General features: G+C 42.7%; 2 protein-coding genes and 1 long non-coding RNA gene across 3 annotated transcripts; 2 read left to right on the plus strand and 1 right to left on the minus strand.

Annotated features, from left to right (window-relative positions):
* Nucleotides 1-9,191: 9,191 nt before the first annotated feature.
* LOC135642264 (uncharacterized) lies at nt 9,192-13,450 on the plus strand. The gene is made up of 2 exons (XM_065158262.1): nt 9,192-9,571; nt 13,129-13,450. The coding sequence occupies exons 1-2, from the start codon at nt 9,269-9,271 to the stop codon at nt 13,246-13,248; spliced, it is 423 nt and encodes a 140-aa protein (XP_065014334.1). The 5' UTR covers nt 9,192-9,268; the 3' UTR covers nt 13,249-13,450.
* Nucleotides 13,451-13,632: 182 nt separating this feature from the next.
* Nucleotides 13,633-15,026, plus strand: LOC135642265 (uncharacterized). Its single transcript, XR_010497920.1, has 3 exons — nt 13,633-13,934; nt 14,034-14,401; nt 14,593-15,026. It is a non-coding gene; the product is annotated as an uncharacterized LOC135642265 (long non-coding RNA).
* Nucleotides 15,027-17,835: 2,809 nt separating this feature from the next.
* On the minus strand, nt 17,836-20,380 carry LOC135643032 (uncharacterized). The gene is made up of 3 exons (XM_065159549.1): nt 19,739-20,380; nt 19,064-19,414; nt 17,836-18,941 (listed from the first exon to the last, which is right to left on the minus strand). The coding sequence occupies exons 1-3, from the start codon at nt 20,258-20,260 to the stop codon at nt 18,270-18,272; spliced, it is 1,545 nt and encodes a 514-aa protein (XP_065015621.1). The 5' UTR covers nt 20,261-20,380; the 3' UTR covers nt 17,836-18,269.
* Nucleotides 20,381-24,843: the final 4,463 nt, after the last annotated feature.

Raw genomic sequence — 24,843 nt, forward strand, 5'->3', positions numbered from 1 at the left:
GCAGACACGGTCGAACGAGGGCGTGCGCAGTCCGGAGGTTCTCTACATCCTCCACCCGTGACTTGCGTTGTGACGTATCCCGGTGTAACGACGTGAAAATTCTCCATCCACACGGCTCGCATGTGGACTTACGAAGCGACATGCCGGCAAACCTACCGCGCGTGGGCCCAGGAAGGTGGGTGCGAGACTCGTGCGTCGGGCGAGTGGCGTGGTTTAGCTGGTCACCCGCTGGAATCGAACCAACTGGCGGAGTGTCGTCGGTCGGTGCTTGCTTTCCTTGGGGTTTAACCATTTCTGTTAGAGTGGCAAGGCGCGTTGACTAAAGAAAGAAAGAAAGTGGATTCGAGTCTGCTGTTTGCATGTGACCTGGTAGGTGAGCAGCATGTGATTGGTTTTGTTAGAAAAAATTATTATTAATATATTTATGAGCTAAAGTGATCTCGAACGTATATGGATAGGATAATTCGAATAGTCTTCGACGTAAAAATAGTGAATAGAAGTCCTTTATATTAGGTTTAATATGTTATTTTATACCTTAGAGGATGAGAAGAGAGTTTGTGATTACCTTCCTCGTTATAATAGATAAGAAGGAAGCTTATAATTGCTTTGTCATAAAGGATAAAGAGAGATCTTATGGATAAGAAAGAAGTTTGTGTTTCTTTATTTTAATTTTTTATCCATGTAGGCAAATAGATGAATAGTTGATAATAGATTCTCTATTATTTGTCCCTCACCTTGATTGTTTGAAAGCATGGTTTCTTCGTCATGATAAATTTTGGGTCTTCCCTCTATCATAGTGGATTTTGAGTCCTCCTAGTAGGTTTTCAAGTCTCTCTTTTTACTGTGGTGGATTTCGGATCCTCCTTTCTGATAAGTAGATAAGATTTCCTAACTGTTTGAGGAAATCTCTCTACTCTGTTGAGGGAGGATGGAGGATATATTAAACAATCAACTACTTCTACAACTTGTTTATCTATTTATTTTCTAACATGGTATCAGAGCAGTTCCTCCTTGGCGACAACAGTATCGCCGTGTGTTAGCCAAGCGGCCACAGTAACATGCTGCCTCTACCGCAGCAGCCTTCGTTGTCGCTTCCCTCTACACAACGGCGCCTCCTTAACGGCGGTGTCCTCCTCCTCAATAGCTACGAACGGCGAACGATGGTGTCTTCCTCGCTCAGTCTTCCTTGCTTAACGACGGCTGCTGCGTCTTCCTCCTTCGCTGTCGCGGCCGCTTCCCAACCAGCAGCAACCGCAACTGCTGCATCTTCCTTCCTCTACCACAACAGCTTTCGCTACCGCTTTTCTCTATACATCTAATTGCTGCAGATTTCTCTCACTGCAGTTTCCTTGAGTAACACTGCAGATTTTCGCGGCCATTTCCCGATGAACCGCAGTCTTGAGTACCGTTGCAGTTTTCGCAGCTATCTTCCGGCGAACTGCAGCCTCTCCAATTCGCTGCAGCAAGCAGCAATCCACAACAGCGAACCATAGTCTACATCTAATTGCTGTAGATTTCTCTCATTGCAGTTTCCTTGAGTAACACTGCAAATTTTTGCGGCCATTTCCCGGCGAACCGCAGTCTTGAGTACCGCTGCAGTTTTCGCAGCCATCTTCCGGCAAACTACAGCCTCTACAATCCGCTGCAGCAAGCAGCAATCAACAGCAGCGAACCACAGTCTTGAGAATCGCTGTAGTTTTCGTGACCATCTTTCAGCAAACTACAACCTCTACACTCTGTTGCAGCAAGCAGCAATCCACAGCAGCTGCCGACAACTTTGCACTGTTGTAGATTGCTCAATCTACTGCAGCAATCTATAGCAGCAGCCCCCTCCCTCATTCTCCACTTCTTCTATAAAAAAAAAAAAAAAAACGAAGAAAAAAAAAATGTCTTTGTTCACTTCTTCTGATGTTTCAATTCCTGTAGGGACTCCCACTTCTTGTTCTTCTACAGGCTTATCTCCATCAATGCTGTCAGGCTGATACCCTTTAAGTTATCAAAGGGTGGCAACTATGCGTCCTGGCGAGCTCAATTTTCTAATCTTTTATTTGGATACGACTTGCTAGGTTACATTGATGGCTCTTTCAGATGTCCTCCGGCCATGCTCAACATCCCCGGCGATCTCAGTCCAGTACCCAATCCAGCTCACAAACTGTGGCTACGTCAAGATCGTCTCATCCTCCAAGCCATTCAAGCTTCAGTTGCTGGATATGTTGCTCCCTTGATATCTTCATGTGTGACAGTTGCTGATGCATGGTCTACACTGCAAACCACCCTGGCAAATCATTCGCGTACTCGTAAGCTTAGTCTTCTATCCAAGCTTATGGTGACAAAACAAGAGGGAAGTAGTATCTCTGATTATCTACAACACATCAAGGTTATCATTGATGACTTGGCCTTAATAGGTCATTCCCTATGTGACGAAGAGGTTGTCATTCATACCCTCAATGGTCTCGATGCCGACTACAAGGAATTGGCTGCTGCAATTCGGGCACGCGACTCGCCGGTCTCTTTTGAAGATCTCTATGATAAGCTGACTGACTACGAGATGTACTTGAAGCGTGCGGACAAACTACCTGGATCAACTGTCACTGCTCAAGTAAGTCATAAGTCTAAACGGAAGAGCACTCGGTACTCGTCGAACATCACCCAAGGTTTGGCTAATGCGCCTCTTGATTCTGTGAGTTCCATGCAACACCCCTCCTATCCTCCTAGTCATCACTTCTCGCAAAGTGGCAACTCCAGCCATCATCCGTCTTGGCGTCCTGCCCTACCGAGCCATCAAAGACGGGTCGTTTGCCAACTGTGTGACAAAGTCGGCCACTCCGCTAAAGTTTGCCGGTCTCGTCCCTGCCTCCTTGCTCTGTCACACTGGCCTCAAGCAAATCTCCTAACTTCTCCGACACCTAGCCAGTCCAACTGGATTGTCGACTCTGGTGCCTCTCATCACATCACCGCTGATCTTCAGAATTTGTCTCTTCACAATCCCTATGGCGGCGATGAAGATATCATCATCGGTGATGGTAAAGGACTTCCTATAACTCATACTGGTTCCACAACGCTTAATTCTGACTCTAATACATTTACGCTCGATGATGTTTTATGTGCTCCTCATATTAAACGCAACCTCATTTCTGTTTCTCAATTTTGCAAACATAATAATACTTCCATTGAATTCTTTCCTGATTCTTTTCTTGTTAACGACTTGAGCACGGGGGCATCATTGGTCCAAGGCCCGAATAAAGACAACATTTACGAATGACCGTCAACCTCTCGAATAATCCAGCCCACTGTTCATTCTTCTGTTGCGGCTCTAATTGATGTGTGGCATCGTCGGCTTGGTCATCCCTCATCCTTTATTCAGCAGAAATTATTATCTCGTCACTCTCTTCCTCTTTTTAAGTCCACTAATTCTATGATGCATTGTGATGCTTGTCTTAGTAATAAGAGTCATCGGCAGCCTTTTGGCTCATCTTCCATTTCCTCTTCTAAACCTTTTGAAATTATATATACTGATGTTTGGGGTCCTGCTCCAATCTTATCTTTTGATAAGTTCCGATTTTATGTTATTTTTGTAGATCACTTCTCTAAGTACACATGGATATATCCTCTTTCCCATAAATCTGACGTTTCTCGCATTTTTTCCACTTTCCAGAAGTTGGTCGAAAACTATTTTTAGTCTACCATTAAGACAGTCTACTCTGATGGTGGTGGTGAATATCAAGCCCTGGCATCCCATCTCTCAGCTTGTGGCATTCAACACCTCAAGTCTCCCCCACATACTCCTCAACTAGTCGGTTTTGCCGAACGCAAACATCGGCATATAGTAGAAACTGGACTTACACTTCTACATCAGGCTTTCATGCCTTCATCTTTTTGGACAGCAGCCTTTCAAACTGCTGTCTACCTAATTAATCGAATGCCTACACCAGTTCTACAATACCGGTCCCCCTTTGACACACTATTTCACAAACCCCCTAACCTTCGTAAACTCCGAGTGTTCGGTTGTTTATGTTATCCTTGGTTACGTCCCTATGCCTCTCATAAGTTAACATCCCGATCTACTCCTTGTGTCTTTATTGGTTACTCACTTGAACATAATGCTTTCCGCTGCTATAATTTCCACACTCACAAAATCTTCATATCACGTCACGTTGTCTTTGTTGAGTCTAACTTTCCTTTCCAAACCCTTCCATATCCTGCCATACAGACCACTTCACTATCTCACTGGGGTATACCTTCGGTCCAATCGGACGAGCCTCCCATGACTTCGTCTACTTCCTCCCCTCCTGATCCGCACTATATCACTCCAGTTCAACACTTGCCCGTTCCTACTCCACTCCACTCTTCCCCAATTGATGGGGCAATATGTTCCGAGACACAACCATCCTCTTTATCTCCTTCTTGCCCAAGTGCCCCTGACGTGTCTCCACTTGACCCGACTTATGCCACAGATCCTCACCCAACATCACCTCCCAATCCTGTCGTCTCTAATCATCCTATGACCACTCGCTCTAAGCATGGTATTTTTAAACTTCGTCAGGTACTTAACCTTCAAGCTATCATGAATTCCTCATCCCCCAACGTTGAACCCACCACCTTTACTCAAGCCCAAAAATCTCCACATTGGGGTACTGCCATGAGTGAGGAATATAATGCCCTCCTCCATAATTCAACGTGGGATCTCATTCTTTCTATCCTTCACAAAACATCATCGGGTGTAAGTGGGTCTTTAGAATTAAGCGGAACCCAGATGGCTCTGTTGCCCGATATAAGGCACGCTTGGTCGCCAAAGGGTTTCATCAACGACCTGGGGTTGATTTCACTGAGACGTTTAGTCCTGTTGTTAAACCCACTACAATCCGGCTCATCTTGGGTCTGGCTACCACTAAAGGCTGGCAATTACGACAATTGGATGTTAATAATGCATTTCTACAGGGATCTCTATCCGAAGATATTTTTATGCAACAACCCCCCTGGTTTTACTCATCCTCAGTTTCCACAGCATGTTTGCAAACTTCGGAAAGCCATTTATGGACTTCGTCAGGCTCCGAGAGCTTGGTACACTGAACTTAGCTCATTTTTTATTTCTGTCGGCTTTCTTAACTCCAAATCTGACACTTCGTTGTTTCTGCGACATTATCATGGAAACACAATGTATATTCTGGTATATGTGGATGATATTATTATCACAGGCAACAATCCCATCAGCATCCAAGCGTTCATCAAACAGCCGGCAGCTCGATTCTCGCTTAAGGATCTCGGACCCTTGAGCTACTTTCTGGGCGTCGAAGCTACCTTCACATCTTCCGGTCTCCTTTTATCACAACGCAAGTACATTCAAGATTTGTTATTAAAGACAAACATGCAGGATGCAAATGCAGTTACAACCCCCATCTCTACTAGTGGTTCTCTCAAATTATCGGATGGAAGTCCTGCTACAGAACCCACTCAATACCGCCAAGTTGTTGGCTCTTTACAATACTTAGCTCTCACGCGTCCAGACATCTCATTTGCTGTCAACAAATTATCCAAGGATTTATGTGTACTTAGAGAAGTGATCTACAAAAATAACATAAAATCGAAACTTATCAAAAGATAAGATTGGAGCAGGACCCCAAACATCAGTATATATAATTTCAAAAGGTTTAGAAGAGAAAATGGAAGATAAGCCAAAAGGCTACCGATGACTCTTATTACTAAGACAAGCATCACAATGCATCATAGAATTAGTGGACTTAAAAAGAGGAAGAGAGTGACGAGATAATAATTTCTGCTGAATAAAGGATGAGGGATGACCAAGCCGACGATGCCACACATCAATTTGAGCCGCAACAGAAGAATGAACAGTGGGCTGGGTTATTCGAGAGGTTGACGACCATTCGTAAATGTTGTCTCTCTACTCTGTTGAGGGAAATCCTCTAATCTGTTGAGGAAAATTCTCCCTTCTAACCTATATAAAAGGAAGGAGGATATGTTAATAACAATCAACTACTTCTACAACTTGTTTATCTATTTATTTTCTAACACTTTCACCATATAAATTCTAAGTCCTCCCACTATGATAAGTTTTATGCCCTCCCTCTATCATAGTGGATTTTGGGTCTTTCCTCTATCATGGTAGATTTCATGTCCTCCTGTTATGACGAGTTTTAAGTCATTTCTTCGCTATGGCTAATTTTGGGTCCTTCTTTTACCGTGATAGATTTTGGATCCTTTTTTCACCCTAGCAAGCTTTGTCTATGAGTACCTCGATTAATGACTCTATCGGCTCAAGATATGGAAGGGACTTGGCGAGATCCCAGGGATTAATCTGTGATGCCTCAGGTTAAGCCTTTTTTGGTAGGGAGATCATCGTTAGATAGCACTAGCGTAACTCTCTCGGGTTACTTCTCAGCTTTCCAATGCTAGTCCTCATTGGGAATTTCATCACTATGAATTTAGTTATCACCGTTTTGGAGAAGGGCTCGTCCCTAAACTTGACATATAAGCTATGTTAATTATGACCCTCTTTACTCAGGCATTAATCACCCTCACGGAGACCACCAAGTTATCAACATAGTTTAGATCGAGATACTCTGTCTTTTTTTTCTTAAAAGTTATCTCCGAGTCATCCTTGAACATCAAATGCTTTTTGATGGTAGCACAAGCATAAGCTTTACGATCTGATGAGTTGTTTTCTCTCGAGATAGGTTCATCGATGCTGATGTTAATTTATCTCTCTACCTCTCCATCGACCCTTGAGGTCGAGGTGAAGGTTCCCATTGCTCTGGATGAACCTCCCGAGGTATCCTTGATGAATAAGTTATTTAATTTACTTCTTTAAATCATGAAAGTTCTTCGTGTTGTGACCATAATCACAATAGAGACAATAGTATTTAGATTTGTTTCTCCTTTTTAATAGTGTCCTTATCAGTTAAGGGTCTTACAAGAGTTTTTTTTTTCTATAAAAAGACCTCAATTATAGACATGTTCAATAGAGTTGACTTGGACCTTGAGGGAGGTAGCTTAAGTCGGTTATTTGCCTTATGTTCTTCGCTGGGCCAGTAATTTTTTTCTTCGTCATGGTGACCTCAGGGTTGGGACCAATGGTAGTCACTTATGTCTCAACCTTTTGTATATCTCCTCACACTTCTTTGAGACCATTATTTCTACGATAATGTATTGGTTGGTCATTTGGAGCACCTCAAGCACTATCATCGATGACTTCTCCACTAACAACCATAAAAAGTGAGAAGGCTTGGGCCTTATCATAAATGTCTATATTATAAGCCATGGATGGGCTTCTTGCACATATCGGATCTCTTTAGTGAATCAAGTAACAAAGTCAAAGAGTGTTTCTTCCTCACCTTGCTTGAGTCCAAGAAACATCGGTACTAATACCCTCAGGTACACATTCCTAAGAAAGTAGAGAACGAACTCCTTTATGAGCTAAGCGAAGGTGTCAACTAAGGGGTTTTAAGCAAGTGTATCATTCTCATGTTGGGCCTCTTAATGTTATCGGGAAGGCATGATATATTAAGGTGTCTGAGGTATTATGCAGCAACATCTAAGCGTGAAATGCAATAGTATACTCTATTAGGTCAATATTACCATCAAAAGCCTCCAACAATTAGAGGCAAAAGTTTATCGGGATTAACTCCTCTTGAATGTTCTCAGTGAATGAGAACCAACCCCAAATGGGGTCATCTAGCCTTTCCCCTTAGGATTGTTGGAACTCTCATCGCATCCTTTCTAGACATTGATCCATTTATTATAATTGGATTCTCAAGGAGTCATATATCAAATTCATTGATTAGGTCTTGGATTATAGTAGAGCAAAACGATGGTGTAGCGATGCATTAAATTCCACGATCAGGGAGCGAGACGCTCCCTCAACCTATAGTTTCATGGGCTTTGGGCGATCTTAAGATGCTAGCACCACGTCAAGTGAGGGAATCTCCATGAGCATCAGAGCCAATGTAATTAAGGTACTAATCACAATTGAGATGTTGGCATTGCTCATTAAGCTAATTGAGACAAGAGTATGCAATAGCTTAGATCATGTCGGTTAGCATCTATACCTATTTGTGAGGTTTAGAAATGCCTCAGTGGTGATAAGTAGATGGCTTGAGGTTGTCCCCGGGGGCGAAATGCTTAGGTCATTAAACAAACATCAGTTCCACTTTAGTGTTTGCACCAAAGTAGATGTGTCCATTTAATAAAAGGATGAAAACTATCCTTAAATAAAAGTGTTATGGGTTAGAAGCAAGATACCCTCATTGGAGCATTCGTTGGGGAAAATTGACGGATGGATATTCCTGTGACATCAAGCATTCTTTCTAGTATTAAAATATTTTAAAAAATATCATTGACGTCTTGATTAATCCGATATGGTCTAGAACCTATATGTGTAGGATGATCCAAAGTGTCTTTAGGGTAAAAATACTATACTCCCATGGTATCACTTGTATGAAGATTGAGATTGAAAAAAAAAATTCGATCCAATCCGTCCGATGCTCAAGTTAGTAGTCTTATATCCCTAAACATGAGTTTAAATAGTTCAAAAGGAGTTCTTGTATTGGGTTTAAGATGTTTTTTTATACTTTGGAGGATGAGAAACGAATTTATGATTATCTTCCTTATCTAATCATATCTTGTCATAATGAACGAGAAGGAAGTTTATGTTTATCTTTATTGTTATAAAGAATGAGACAAAATTTTATAATTATTTTTATTATATAATAGATGATAAGAAAGTTTGTAAGTAGATAATGGATGGAGGGTGACTTGATCTCGTATGGTAATCACATGTTAGTTGATAAATTTATTATCAAATTTATTTTTGATCTATTCTCATGTGACTCACCTGCATAGCGTCTAGTAGGCTTCCGACATGTACATATTTATGAATACATATGTTAGTACATTTGCATTACGTAAATATTTAGTTTTATATGTACAAAATCATAAATAATTATTTTGTTATCCGACTAGCAAATTGTCACATTTAAGCCCTTTCCAATTGCTCTCCGTACGCATATGTATACCGGAGAGATCGATAAGCCTATTCGTATATACTCCATAGAGGATATTGGTATTCGCTGTACACTAATCCCACCGCTCGTTATCCGCGAGATATAGATCCAACGGCTATGGTTCTCCCCCAATCGCCAGGACGGTTCGCTCTTATCTCCCCATGCGTCATTGCGTTTTTCGTATCCCCTTTCGTTCCTTTCGTCCACGCCTAAACTAAACCCTCGCTTCCGCTGCGACCGGAGCTCCGACCATGGCGGCGTCGATCACCTTCCCTATGGCATTCTTCTCCAGCGACCGCGTTTGGGCCGTCTCGCTCCCTCGTCGGGCCGTGCACCTTCCCGGCTGCTTGCCGCCAAGGAGGTGGTTGGCCGCCGCGGCGTCGCGCGTTGCCGCGGAGGCGGCGCCGGATGCGTCGGGGAAGCGGCGACCGAGGGGAATTACCAAGTCCAGGCCAGTGTCGCCCGAACTCCAGGCAGTGGTGGGCGAGGCGGAGATCCCGCGGACCCAAGCCCTCAAAAAGATATGGGCTTATATCAAGGAGAATAACCTCCAGGTCTCTCCTTTTTTCTTCTTGTATGATTTTGATCATATAGAAGAAACCTGAATCGTTTGCTATATCTTCCTTTTGTTTGATGATTGATTTGGACAACACCTGAACACGGAACTTAAGGACTGGGGAGTTTGATTTATGCTCTTGTAATTTTTATAAAGGGTGTAACACGTTCACTCTCAGATTCTACTTACTAATTTAACTGTGATGACTGTCATCTATGCATTTTCCATGTAACAATGTTGGTTGACAGTGGAAGAGGATTCTTACCTGAAAACATGAGACTCCATGAATGACTTGTCCTCTGAGCAGATAACCAAATGGGTGCTTGCTTTAAGACTAGTCTATGTGAAGATGTGCAGTATTGATTTTCATGATCTTGAATGAAGATAGGATTAATTACCTTTATTACATGATCATATGTTTGCTTAAGCTTGAGGACATCTTAACATGTACTTAGTTGCTACATATGGTAGTGAACCTATTGAAAAAATATGAATGGAGCAAGGATAACACTATCAATTAATGTTTATGTTGCAAATTATATCTTTAGATGTGTTTGCTTATTATATTAGGTCCCAGGTCTTTGAAATAACACAGAATTTTCCATAATTGAGAGGAGGAATTCCCCAACAAAAGTTAGCCACAATGATGTTTTGTAGATTCTACATACAATACTATAGCCATAAGCTCACACCCATTGATATGAGGCCGTGAACCAACTGTAGTTTGACTTTATGGTTTCTTATTCAACCATTCCTTATTTAGCTCTCAGATATCTAACCACTTATATCCTCTCTCATTGGTATATGTGTCTCCTTCCATCATGGTTGATATGATTATAAATTCCTTTATTAGGAATTTTGTACCTTTTGTGCTATGATCTTTTGCAGCCAAAACATCAAATTGATCAATATAACCTGCATTAACCTTTTGTTGTTTTAATATTTGTATATATAAAGTGATTCTGAGCATAATCTACTGCAATCCCTTCCCTCATTCAATGATGCAAATTTTGTCTCAGTACCAATCAAATACAAACTGCACCAATCAAATACAAACTGTAAATCAAGCCTTTAGCTTTTCCATGTCTGTCTTTTTAAAATTTTTTTCAAGTAACCTATATCCTATGCTTTGTTTGACTTTCAGGTTCTGTAATCTGACAAAGTTTCTTACTGTTACTACTTCATGATGCTTTAAGTGAGATATCATTTTTCTTAATCACTTAACAGATACTATAGGGATGTCCTCTTAAGTTCTATTATAATAATATTTTGTGTAACTCTTTAGTTTGCACTATGACAAGATTTCTTGCTGAATTTTGTGCAACATATCTACATACTTTTCCAATATTTTCCTTTTCAGTATCAAGTTTTGATCATTATTTTGTTTGCAATAATCTTGTCTTTTCATTGGAATTCATTCCCTTTGTCAACAAATTATTCAACAACCTTGAAAGTGAAACATGTTACAATTTTATTATTAAATTTTCCATAAAAAAGTATTGAATTTCTGTGGTTACATCTTGTTGCTCTGGAGTCTGGACACATATATTCATACATATTAGGCTATGTTTGGTGCACTTGTGATAGCTTATGTTATGATAATCTGGCCTTTTCTTTATACTATTTTGCTTTGCATGTGTGACTTCCATTTCTCTTGGAAAAAAAAATGTTGGCCGCACACTGGACGCTAAACATTTTGCAAATCCAAATGTGGAGTCCTTTTTAACAATGTTTTTTTTGTGTTTTTAGCGTGGACTTTTTGAGATATTGTCCTGCATTGTACTTGTTGAATGAATGTACTTGTTGAATGAACGCACGACATCCTGAGCATATAACTTCTGCCTAAACCGTGATAATGACACTTCAATTTGCTCACTGTTTCATTCTTGTTTTGGATACTGCTGCTTGTTGGGTGCTGCCTTTCAATCAACATTTCAACATTTATCTGTGGATGATACTTCAATTTATTGAGAAAAAGAAAATTAATTCAGGATGAGCAAATCAGTCAGTTTTACTATATTGAACTTTAAGAGGTAAATGACATAATAATATTGGACCAAATGAAGGCATACAAAAGTCTCTACATGTACTTTTTGAACTTATTAATGTATGGTATATATGTAAGATGTGTCTAAGTTTGGAGCTCCACCCAACTATGTTTTCCGTAATCAAGGAAGAGAAAGACCATGAAAGGGTACAATTAATCGAGGAATAATATAGGACTAGCTGGAAAAAGAAGACAAATATCCTAGAAGTGTTCGAGCAGCTTACAATGCCATGTTTACTGGCTGGTATCATCGTAATCTAAAAAAAAAGGCTATTAATACTTTTAGACTGAAATAACCCCAAAATCAACTGCTGTATTCTCTTCTTTTGCGCTAGCTGATCCAAGGGTTTCACAACCGCTTTGGCATGGAAGGCTGGTCCAGAAGGTGGATCCAGCATGCGTGGTAATAGTCTAGATCAATAAAAGGTTTCTGAAAATATTCTGAATGTTGTTGTTATCTTAACAAATAGTTCTATAATCAAGACAAGAAATAATTATTTGAAGATGCTAGGAGGGTAAGTATTTTATCCTCACATGGTATGATTGGTTTACCAAAGAGAGTTCAGATTTGTGTTTACCAAAGGTCATGACGAATATCTATGTCACTTCTTTCATTAGATATGTTTATGATTTTTCAACAATTAAGTTTTAGTAAGCTTTTTTTTACTCGCAAGTAGCTTTTAGTTGACATTCTTTGTTCTGCTGATTATTTCAAATGTTGTTGGTGTAGTTTCCCGTGAGGAACTGTTTTACTTGGACTGTTAACTTTTATGTACTGATTGTGTAGAGCATATGATGAAATAGTAGAATAAAATTCATCAATCTTTTTCTTAATCACTACATGACAGAAGATTTTCTTATAATAATAAAGCAGACTTAACAAGAAGGGCCAGAGTTGTCATTTGCAGATTCCCTTATTTAAGGATTTAGAAGATTTTAATAGGATGAGACCTTGGTGTTACAATAGGATATCTCCTTTACAGAGATGCGACTGCAGATGTTAAATTCTAGACCCTGTAATTGTGGGAATGTTGTGCATTGGGCTACTGTTTTTAGGATTTTTGGACAATGGGTTCAGTGAAATTGTAAGACATGCTTTTAATTTTCTTTTTATTATGATTCTGTTGATTCCAACCAGTTGCCCATTCCACATTACGTTTCTTAAAGGACATGACAGATTGGTGTTTGTGTTTTCTGTGTTTAATGCATGAATATACCTCCAAAAGCATATTTGATATTTTGAAAAATGTTTAGTGAACTTTGGAGAAGCCAAAATAGGATAGCTGTGAAACACATTCATCGGTACCAGCAAACTAACAGAAAATATTCTTCATGTCGATATCTCTGCTATCAAATGTGATTCTCTTACCCCCAGGAGCAACTTGTCTCGTCCTCCTTTATGCAATGGAGGTTCCCACTTTAGATTTTGCTATCATGTGAATCATTGTGTGAATCTCAATCTTTGATGACTTCAGCCACTGAATGATTGCTAAAAAATTCTTTTGTAGGATCCAGACAACAAGAGGATAATAGTGTGTGACGAGAAACTAAAGAAGATATTTGGCGGAAGAGATCGTGTTGGTTTCTTGGAGATCACAGGGCTGCTAAATCCTCATTTTGGGAAGTGAAAATGTTCTGTTGTGTCCTTGGATATCTCCAGCTTTACCTTTATGAGCTGAAAACATGACAAATATTATGCTGTATTGCTCTTCATTAGCTTCCTGCTCGGTGTAGAAAAAGATGGCTCAATGTTTTGCTTTCTGCATATTTGTAGACAAAAACTTATAGTGGTTGAGCTGTTTGGTCCTCACCTTTTTGACCAATTTCTTATTCCCCACTTTTGATTGGATTCCTCCTTTAGTCTGAAGTCTTCGTCTGAATCTGCCAATGAAGGTGGACATGAGCAATTAAGAGAACTCTAGTCATGAAACAACGAGAGCAACTATGTTGATCTGCTGCTATCCTGAGTGCATCAGTAACAGCTTGATGATTAACTGCAATTACTGGTATGTGTAAGAATCTTAACCTTGTTTATATGTATATATTCGTGCATTATTATTATATGATCAAGTTGATGTGATCGATGAGGACTCGGATATATAGGCACAGCGGAGAATGTGAGATTGTTCATTTTGGCTTCTGTGCTTGTAGTCATCCATCAGTTTCAGCATGACAGCTTGGTTCTTCTTGATGTAATAGAATGTTCAGCTTTATTTTCTGATACCATTTCATGCTGGATTCCAAAGGCATCAAGAATGCCAGTCTGACGCAATTTATTCTCCTGCCGTGGAAACATTCTTGTATCAAGTGCCTGGTAAGCTTTATCTGTTTGTGTGAAGTGGATGTGCGAACATCTTTTGTATCTGCTGGCTGAGAGTAACGTTTCATGACAGAAGAATATGCCCTTCTGCAGAATAACGAGGTTGTTCCTGGAGTATTGTCCTCCTGAACTTGGAACTTGCTCTTTCCAGCGAGGAACTTGTTTGATGCCCCCGAGTCATCAACTTGTCCAGAACACGTCTTCTTTCATTTCTTTCAGTGAAATGTTGGTGCTTTTTGCTCTTTTCGCTGACCCCTTGTATCCTTCGTCTTCAGGGACTGCTAAAGACCAAGCAGCGAATGACCTCAATAGTTGCAAGAATGTTCGTGAAAATGACTCCTGATGGTCCTGGTGAGATTTGAGACAAAGGTCTGGCTTCGATCACAATCTTTTCTTGCAGGTCTAACAGGACACAGATCCGGGCTTGTATTCGTCACTGTATCCCAGAGAAGAAAACCAAGGTTTTGCTAAAAAATTTACCATTGTACTTGAATGGCATAAAAAAGAAAAAGAAAAAGAATCTCAAGTATGATTGTCGAGTCTTTTCCGAAATTTAGTGGGCAGATTGTACAAGCAATCACCTGCTGAGCATAAATGTTTGCAGCAGTCGATGTGGGTGTATCATCTTATCATTTTCTTATCTTTATTGTAGATTCCGGAGGGAGTCATCAGCATTTCTTTGCAGCAGCAGTCTTCAGAGTGGTTGGGATGCAGACTTCGATGACAAATGGCCTTCTTAACCACACACTCTCCCTGCCAAAGCAGAATAATGAAGCAGGAAACAAAGGATCCAATTATCCTGAAACATTTATTTCAGGAATGCAACAAATCGACATATGATGGAGGGAAGAAATGAATCATTAACGTTGGAGAAATCAGTGCCACCACATCTACGATTGGCTTGCAAACTTGGTACTATCTCTCTCTCTCTCTCTCTCTCTCTTACCTTTGATGGCAGATCAAAAGTACCTCTATACTAGAGTGTATGTTAAGAGTTTCTGAAAGTACAGATATTAATCCGAAGAAAAGGAACCATTTGATTGTTGTTTCCATGTATAATATATTTCTCTCACATATTGTTATTTCTCTGCGTGATAATGTTCATCACCATCCTCAAATATCATGCATGTGATTATTAACTAAAAAAAATATTAATGGAATAAATAGTTCAAGAATCCCTACACTACTCATCTTCCACACCAACTCAAGAAACATGCCTATATGTATGTATGATCAACTCCAGACATCCATGAACATCAATCTGCATTCACAAACTATTCTCTCCTCTCTTAACTTCTTGTTAGCTCTCTGATTTGTCTCTAATACCCACCACCATGATTTAACTAGAATGTATGGTCATATTGTGAAAAGGAATGGGATGAAGTTAGTGAAGGGAGGTAGGAAGCTAATAATACAGATAGGAATTAAGAAACAGGACACAGGAGGACAAAAGAGTCACTCTGAATCCAGCATGTGTTGTTGTGTGTACCACCTCACATGAAATGATTGCTTACCCAAAAATACCAAGTGTTGTGTTCCCTGATAGCTACATAGTACTGCTGCATGAGGAAGCAATCCAAATACCGGTTAAAAGCCCTGAGTGCCATCTTTTTCTGCAGTGTGGTGTTCTTTTAGATTCACATGTATGGTCTCCATTCAAGTAAAAGCAGGAAAGAGAATAAATTGATTCTTTTGATACCTTTAAACATTATTTGCCATGATTTAGGGATATGTTGAGAGGCAGCTGCCTTGCCAAGGCTGTCTTAGCTCTGTGGTAGAAGATCAATCAACCAAATTTAATTTCAAACCATCCTGTTTTTTTCCTTGTAGATCTCTACGGACGACAAGCATGATCACACATACCATTCTAGTTTATTTTCTTCTAATCTTAATTTCTTTTGACCCAAAATCATATCACATTTACCATCCGGTATGGTTTGATTATGTGAAGCATTTACTTATTCGATGACTTATGGATGCAACAATTAGAGCAAATTGATAGTACATCACATCGTTTGTATACATAGAGAATAAAGTGACATCAGCTATGACCTGCTGTCTCACCCTGTAACTCGTTGCCACATAGGCAGTGACAAGGGCAGAAGGGTCCACATGCCTCCCCTTCCATGCAGCGAGCAGTAAGGAAGCGAACTTTTTCGATCGCATGCCCGTACGGAGCATGCCCTTTTTCGATCGCATACTCATAAGGAGCATTAATCCCTAACGACGAGACCCATCTCCTCCTTTCCCGATTACTCAGCATAAGAGAACATCGTCCATTTGTCCTGCAAATGCTAGCCCAAATAACGACACCCCTACGATCATCCTTTGTTGGTGACACGTCAAAGAAAAACGTACCGATCAACCTCTTGCCATCGATCGCCCAGATATAAAAGTTGACCCTCATAACATTCCATTCCATTTGTAATTTTATCATTAGAGATGTTAGGTTGGAGATTTCGCTGAAACCAAGGCACGCCTTAATCCGTCTCCATAACTCCAAGGAACCTTAGACCACCTCGGTCCGATGTGGAGTCCACCGAGCATGAACAAGTGGAATCTCAAGATTGCATCAGTTGAATTTCTCCCCACTCCAACCACCTCTCATGACTTCCACACAAGCATCCAAGACGAGCTTGCATCTACGGGATGAAATAAGCAATGTTAACCCCCCGGTCAACGACATCAAGACAATAATATGTCTATATTATTTTAATATCTTTTCTAGTGTTTTTATTAAACTTAGTATATACTGATTTGCTGACGCTTGATATTGATCCGAACCAAAACCGATATATTATCGGTATACTAAACTAAGAATCTTATTTACATGTATGATAATCTAAAACAAAACACAAGAACATACAGGAAGCATGATCATACACTGAACTAAGAACGTTATTTACGTACATGTATGATCATCTAAAATAGAACTTAAAAACAGAGGTTGCATACATGAATCGGTGTCTTGTTCATGCTGCGCTGATCAAACCAGCAGTACATCATCATCACTTGGATCCCAGTTGTAGGATAGCTGGGAAACACTGTGAATGACCTCTCGATGGTACATGGTCCCAACATACTGTTAAGCCTGTTGCCTGTGGTACTGGTCGAGTGATCCCAAAGCGGCACACTGCTTTGCCAAAAGACAACTGAAACAAAAGGTGCCAATAATAACACCAACTGCATGCAGCGGGCATCACAGTAAAGGACGATCGCAGATTTGGAGGCCGGCCTAATGTGATTCCGAGATGTACTAATCCACCTGCAGCTAATTAACCATCCCCATCACTGCATGCTTTCCACGCCCTGTGTCAACTCCTTCCCTAAAATCCAAGAGTGGGGTCTAATCTGCTCCCCCCCCCACAACTAACGAATCTAATAAAGAGCATGGTGCCAATGACGATGTCGGGTCCACGTCGAGCATTCGTCGACAAGGATTGATCGATCTAGAAAATCCTTGGTTCTTCTTCTTTGCCTGTGAGCTCAAGAACTCAAATTTGGCTCAGGAATCGGCTGCTGCTTCGAAAGAAGAGAAAGATTAGTCCATGGTCCTTCGTGTAATGCATCTTGATTTGACCTGGAGAGGAGCATGGAGGTGCGGAAGTTTCCCAGGTCTATTAACAAAGGTAAAGTATTCCCATGTCACTGAGATGTGATCGAAACAAGATGAGGAGCACATGGTGGCCCTGAGAGACCCCCAAGGCCTCTGCCGCAATGATGCCTTCCCTCGGCCCAAGGCAAGCACTGGTTGCTTCCACATGAGGCTGAGCTGTGTCCCCTCTGCGGATCGACAAGATGAAGAAGAAGACACAGGAGAGAACGAGCTGATCTCAGCTCCCACCACGAGAGGGGGAAAGGAGGACCGAAGTGGACAGCTCAACCGAGACCAGGATGACCGGAAAAAGAGCTACATGTATGCATTAAATATCTCATCTAGCTGGTTCTACATGACACCAACTCTTGCCACTGGAGCAGGCATCAATTTCTTGCTCATCCTTACACTCTGACGAGCTTCATGAATAGACTTGAACACACATTACGACTCAACTGTTCAGCAACTAAGGTGGTGGTGATCTAAAGTGACAGGGAAAGGAAGCAAAGCTTGTAGAAGAAAGAAGAAAGAAGCTTCTCTCTCTCTCTCTCTTTCTCTTCCCCCAAGTCTAAGTCTAGGCTCTAACCAATGCTTTACCAATACCCTTCTGCATTCAGAGTATAAAGATTCATTCAGGCCTGTGATATTTGAGACCTGAGAACAATTATGCTCCTATGTACAGAGGATAACACATGAAATTAGTATCCGGTAACCCATAGTTCATGGTCGGTCAGTCACTTAGCACAGAAACTAGCGGTATGGACAATTCGATCTCCTCCGTGTTTGCGTTGAGGCACTTCGAGTCTCCACACGATTTTGTTGTCGCCGGCGGCCTGTCGTTTCTCCGCCGCGACCTTCACCCGGTTGCCGATGCTGGCCCTGCTCCTTTCGGCTTGCGGCATTTCACAGGTCCCGCCGATGGAACCGCATCTTATCTCGGCAGGAGGGATGAAGCAGTCGACGGAGAGGCCGGGGACGTTGAAGGCCACCTCCTCGATGGTCCACGCCTCCTCCATCCTCGTCTTGGTGTGGCTCATCGCCTCCTCGCCGAACCTGAAAAGAGTCACCACCGAGCGCCCCGAATGGGCGATCATGATACCTTCCACGGGGCGGTAGTCGTCCAGGAAGGAGTTGATAGTGGTCTCCCAGTAGACCGCATCGCCGCCGGCGTTCGGCTGGATTCGCGTCAGGTGCGAGTCCTCCATGTGCACCATGAGCCCTGTTCGCTGGCTGAAGTAGCCGAACAGGACGTGCCGAATGATCTCGGCGGGGCCTTCGCTCCGGGCTCGCAGCGTCTGCGGATCCGCGCATAGCTTGAGGATGAAGCAATCCTCCCCATTCACCTTTTTCTCCCCGATGCAACGCGCGCTGGCAAACATGCTCGCCGTGGTCAGCGGATCGAGGCCCTGCTCAAACATTTAGCTCAAAGTTAATCCAAAGCTGGAGTCTTTATCAAGCAGTTACTTTCACTGTAAGGCAATGCCGGATGTGGAAGCTGTCGCTGTTGTGGAATGGAGTGCTTTTATACCTGAAGGGCGCGGCGAAGAGGGCGGACGGGGCCCTTGGCGGCGTGCGCACCGAGCCAGGGGGTGTGCCGCCAGACGAGCTTCCCATTGGAACCGGCGTGGACTTTGCTGCCGCCGACAGCAAGCTCCACGTACCACATGTCGGGGGCCATCTGCCAGAGGACGAAGCTGCCGGACTCGGCGGCACGCGTGGAGCCACCGCGGTTCTTCACCACCTTGGTCGCCGTCTCGAACTCCGATGCCACCATCCTCACCTTGCCCATGGCGTAAGCGTTGCGAATGGAGCTATGCAACTTCAGACCGCCCGATGCGGCCGTGTACTGCTGCAGGATGTACTGAGCTGATGAAGTTTCCTGAAAGGATGAAATGAAGAACGAATTAATGTCGGAAGGCAGCTACGTCAAAATGCCATCTTGGGGACACCAAAATCCAGATGCATCCAGAGAGCTGCACGAGAAGTAGTCACAGAATTTATCCCAAAAATGGTTAAATCGATCGAGCCCACGAAACGAAATAAAGCGAAGAAACGAAGGAGTTCGAGAATGGCGAGGTACAGAAGAGACATTAATGTTCAGAAACACCGCATGGAAGAATGGCATTTTGCAAGGCAAGACTGCAACTTTGGCACTGGAAACGGAAGAACAGAGCATCAAAGAAGGATCGAGACCGAGGCTCACAATGGGAGTGTCCTTGATGCTTAGATGTGGAAGAGGGTCGGCGGTGCCGACGTGAATGGGGGCGAGGGGCGCCCCCATGACCCCGAGCAGAAGGCGGAGGTCAGAGCCGCGGAATGAGCAGGAACCGTTGGCGGCGGCGGAAGCGGAGGAGGAGGACGAGGAATGCGTGACGGAGGGCGCCCGGGAGAGCTGGCCGCGGACCCAGTGGCCCCACCCTTCCCTCCGCGGCCCTCCGCCCTCCTCCGGCGCGTCGCCATCGGGGCCCTCCATGAGCGGCGCCAGGGCCTCCCCGACGGGCCGGAAGCTCGCGGATCTCGCGATCACCGGCGCCTCCGGCACCTGCGCCAGCGCCTGCTGCTGGTGCCCCCCGCCACTGTGCCCCTTCCTACGCCGCGGGAGGAGCAGCAGCGCCGCCGACGGCGACTGGCTCCTCGGCGCAGGACTCTTGGCCCTCGACCGCGCCGGCGACAGCCCTCGCACCACCCCCTCCAGCGCCGAGAAGAACCCTTGCTTCTTCTCCATGGGATCGATACCTCAAACCCCTTCCCCCCCGCTCAGACCTGTCCGTAACCTATCGCTGCACCAACTCGGTGGAGCAAGCAGCGAGAGGGAGGGACCGGAACGTGAACTATATTCCTTCGAGGACTCGAGCAGTAACCACTGCTACTCCACTCCGCTCCACTGCGGGCTTTGCGGAGAAGGGTAATATGGGGAACAACCGAAAGAACAAGAAACGATAACGACGTAAATTAAAGGGTACATCAGTCATTTACCTTGGTAAGGTGAAACTTGAGGGAAACGGTGGGTGGGCGCGGTCACCCAAGTCTCTGGTGTGGATCTCGTCACCTCCCCGCGCCTTAGTCCTACCGTTAAAGGAAGTCGGTAATCGCACCGCGAGCGAGCGTAGTTATCCCAGGACGCGCCGGCTGACGCGTGGCGCCCTTAAGCGGGGAGCAGCGCATGTGCGGCGCCTCAGTTGACGGCGCCGTTAGCAGAAGGTTCGTTGTGGACTTTGACCGAAGGGTGACGGAAAGGAGACGGCGGAGGGGGGTCGCAAAGGACGTGGCACGTGACCGGTGTGAGATTCCGTCCATTAATATTTTAATTAGGGCGGTGAAGTAATAACAACAAAGTCTAATCATCGGGACGGTGACGACGGATCGTCACCGTCAATTTAACATCAGACGACCGTGGAGCACTAGGATCACCAACAGCAAGAGAACAAGGAGGTACCGAGGGATTATGAATACGTGGGGCGTGCTTTAAATTTTGAGAGCATTAATGTCTTTGTGGTCCGAGCTTTGACCGTGTTAATCCAACCTGAGCTCAGACTTATTTCAGATGGCTCGTGAGAGGATCTCACTTTGAGGAATTTATGAGCTAAGGACAAGTACATGTTAGGTTGATAAGTATTTTTATGTATTGGTAGTATTTAAATTACTAAAAAAATATTATTTAGAGGATAAATAGTTAAAAGTAGGAAAAGAAATAGTTGCAATCGAAACATTTAAGTACTATATGATTGGTATATGATCTAACACCTTGGCATATGTCGAATTAATTGGATATTACTATAACCATATGGTAAAATAGTGACTCCTTAAGCACATTCCTTCTCGTAATACTATTTAAAGCATAAGCTGAACCTTTTGATCCTAAGTTAACTTAAGCATCGAAAGGACATTATCATAGGCATCCTCAATGTAGTTTTATAGAGTTCAACATCATCAAAGTCGAACGAGTGCGATATCAATCGAAATTGACCTGAGACTAGTGTGGATGAAGGAACTCGATTGACTCCAAATGAACATCTGACTGGACAATCAAAATTTAACTTAACACCTAAGTCTATGTTTGAATTGACTCAACAGAGAATATGTTGTGTTTGATTATTTTTAGCACTATCAGCTCCCATTGAGGTCGTGGTCGTGCCTCTACTATCGTGACTCAATATTTTATTTTTCTTCATCTATCGATCTCTTTCACTCCATTGTCACGATCATCATTGCCCTCACCTCCCTTCCCCGCTTCTCTGTGTCAACAAGCCCTATATCGTCCACTTCGTCTCCCTCAACTCCATTCAACTTCTCATCTCCCTTGTCATGTCTCTCGACATCACTCCTAATGGTCAAAGAGCGTGCGACGAGGCTTGTTGTTGATAACAAGTTTGCTTTTATCACAATGATAAAGACATGACTATTAACTTGATGGGAAGTCCATAATACTAAGATCCGATAGCTTAGCTAAATTGATGAAGAGACCAAATATCATAGTGATAGATAAGGAAAAGGATAATAAGATAAATACGATCGTATATGTACCAGACAACAAGGGTGGAGGTGACAATGATGTGACCACAGGGCAAAGGCTAACATTAATATTATCGTTTAGAAATTAAAGAATGCTTTGGAGGAAAAAAAACTTAATTTCTTTTTAAATAACATATATATATATATATATATATATATATATATATATATATATATATATATATATATATATATATATATATATATATATATATATATATATATATACACACACACGGTCAACGAGATGCGGTGTCTCGGCGTTGATCGCGGCTATGTCACCCAAAAAAGCTACCATTTAAGCCGATGGATTATTAGTTCTTCGACCCGAGAAATGATTTAATTCATCGAACCGGGTCCGGGCTGGACAACCACGTGCCGCGACCGCTACGGCGGCTCGGCTCCGTGCGCCATCGATCTGCGGGTCGCTCGCTTGGTCCGATGCGATCCGAGATCGAGAACCGGAAACCTCGAAAGGAGCGCAATCCGGTCCAAGTCGACCGCGGCCCCTTGGTCGAACCGTACATGCGTGACGCACGTTTATGTGAGCAAAATTGGGCCATGTAATTTGGAACCCAATCCCGCCCCCATGTCTCGACTTGTCCCTTGCTGTACTTTGTTTTGGGGGCTAAGAACATTTCTAGGGTTTTAGGGTTTTATATTCTCTGCTGCATGCATATATCATGTGAACATTTTGTTCTGTTCTTTTTAGTGTTTCTCTATATCACAGTTCACATTCTCTCTTTAGGTTATAATTATAATTATATATATATTCCCATGTCATTAGCATTAGGTACTAAAACTGATATAAATGATACAATTTATATGTAAGTACAATAATAACAAGATGGTAATATCTCAACTAAATAATAATTATCACAAATGACAACATCAATCAATCTTTGTCCATGAAAGCAATGCTTTTAAGTCCCTCTCAGTCACATTTGAATGAAGGGGAGCTTAGAACAGAAGATGGTGGGAGCACAGAAAAGATTCATGGGCATATGGATAAGATTCTGGATGTGGACCTTACTGCTGCTTCACACAACTTGTTTGTAGCTGTTCTCCAACAAGTCCTTTTTCTTTGGGCAGGAAAAGTACTAATAATTAAAACAAAAAGAGGAAAATAAGCTTGCTGAGTTTGCTATGAAGCCAATCAATAATTTGTCAGGCCAGTTGAATAAAAAGGAGAATTATTTCTTCTTCTTCTTCTTTTTCTTCTTCTTTCAGAGATGCAACAGTTTAGTATCAGCTGCATTAAGGGAGAAGCAGTGGCTGAAAAGTTTCATTCATTGCTGAAGGAAAATTTTATGAAATGCAATGTTGGTCTCATTAAAGAGAGAGAGAGAGAGAGAGTGTGTGTGTGTTTATGCACTGAAAATATTTTGGAGCAGAATTGGGTGAGTGGCATCCAGAGAGAGAGAGAGAGAGAGAGTGTGTGTGTGTGTGTGTTTATGCACTGAAAATATTTTGGAGCAGAATTGGGTGAGTGGAATCCATTGGAATGCCTTTTTCTAAATGAAGTGTAGCAGATGGAGTGATAAGAAGAAGAATGGAAAGACAAGTCTTGCATGAGGCCCATATTTTGAAGCAAGCTTTTGTTCTTGGAATCCATCAGCTTGCCTTTTCAACTCAAACATGGCAGATAAGTCAAGAAAGGGAGGAAGTCTTCCCTGAGGACCCATGAAGAAGTGGTCGTGCAGTGCCGACGACCATGGCTTTGCTCTTTTGAGGCACATGCACATGCCCCCCCCTCATCGAGAGAGAGAGAGAGAGAGAGAGTGAGCACACTTTGGCCTGTCACTTTCCTCTTTCTACTTGTCTGCTTCCGTCCGGATTCCGCCTGAAAGCAAAGGCAGAGGAAACTTGGCGTAAAGCAAAAGGAAGCGATCAGGAGAGATGCGGGCTCGTGATGGAGACCAAGTTCTTTCCCTGCTGCTCTTTGATCGAGCTCAGCGCTAGCTTTCATGGCATTAAGGTGGTGGAGAGTCTACAGTTCGCCTACTGTCGCCACGACTAAGGAAGATCATGAAACAAAAGTACTTGGATCATTGATCACACCTACCGCTTCAGCAGAAAAGAATGCATTATCTATTGCAATGTGTAGTTCAACGAGAAGAAAAGGCAGATCAAATTCATCCTCTCTCTCTCTCTCTCTCTCTCAACATACTCTTCGTTCTCTTCGAGTTTTCTGTATCGTCTTTGGCCCAGATATCTATATAGACACCAAGCAGGCAACTGAAACAGAGACCAAAAAGAGCCCAATGCCAATGGATTCATTAACCAAGTTGGAAGTAACAGAGGACATTAAAATCCATTCAAACATGAGATAGTTTAAAAGAAAGGTTGAAAAGGTTGTATCAATCTCGTAAATCATTCAAATCAAAATGATCAGCGAGAGGTTGTGTAAGTGTTTTCTTGCATGTGAATTTGAATTTGAGACATATATGATGAGACATATTTTGGACTCCAACCACGTCACAACCCGTGCCACACCCCTACCAAGTCAGCACGATGGGTACTTTCAGTCAAAATCTATACCAAGGTACCTCTCGGCAAATCCTGTCTCGGAAAGCTTGGGATGGTGCCGCATGGTGCCATTCCATGCATTCCGGGCGACGGTCGCACGAAGGTACCATCTCGTCACTCGGGGATTGATCGTCGCACCAAATCAGCGTACAATCGATCCTCGCGCAATAGTATAAAAGCTCATAACCGGTATATGACCAGGGGAAGAAAAAAGAGAGAAGGAAAAAAGGCAACTACTGACTTAATTTACGATGGGCCAAAGTTGGG

The sequence above is a fragment of the Musa acuminata genome, chromosome BXJ3-7 (assembly GCF_036884655.1).
Source record: "Musa acuminata AAA Group cultivar baxijiao chromosome BXJ3-7, Cavendish_Baxijiao_AAA, whole genome shotgun sequence".
Lineage (NCBI taxonomy): Eukaryota > Viridiplantae > Streptophyta > Magnoliopsida > Zingiberales > Musaceae > Musa > Musa acuminata.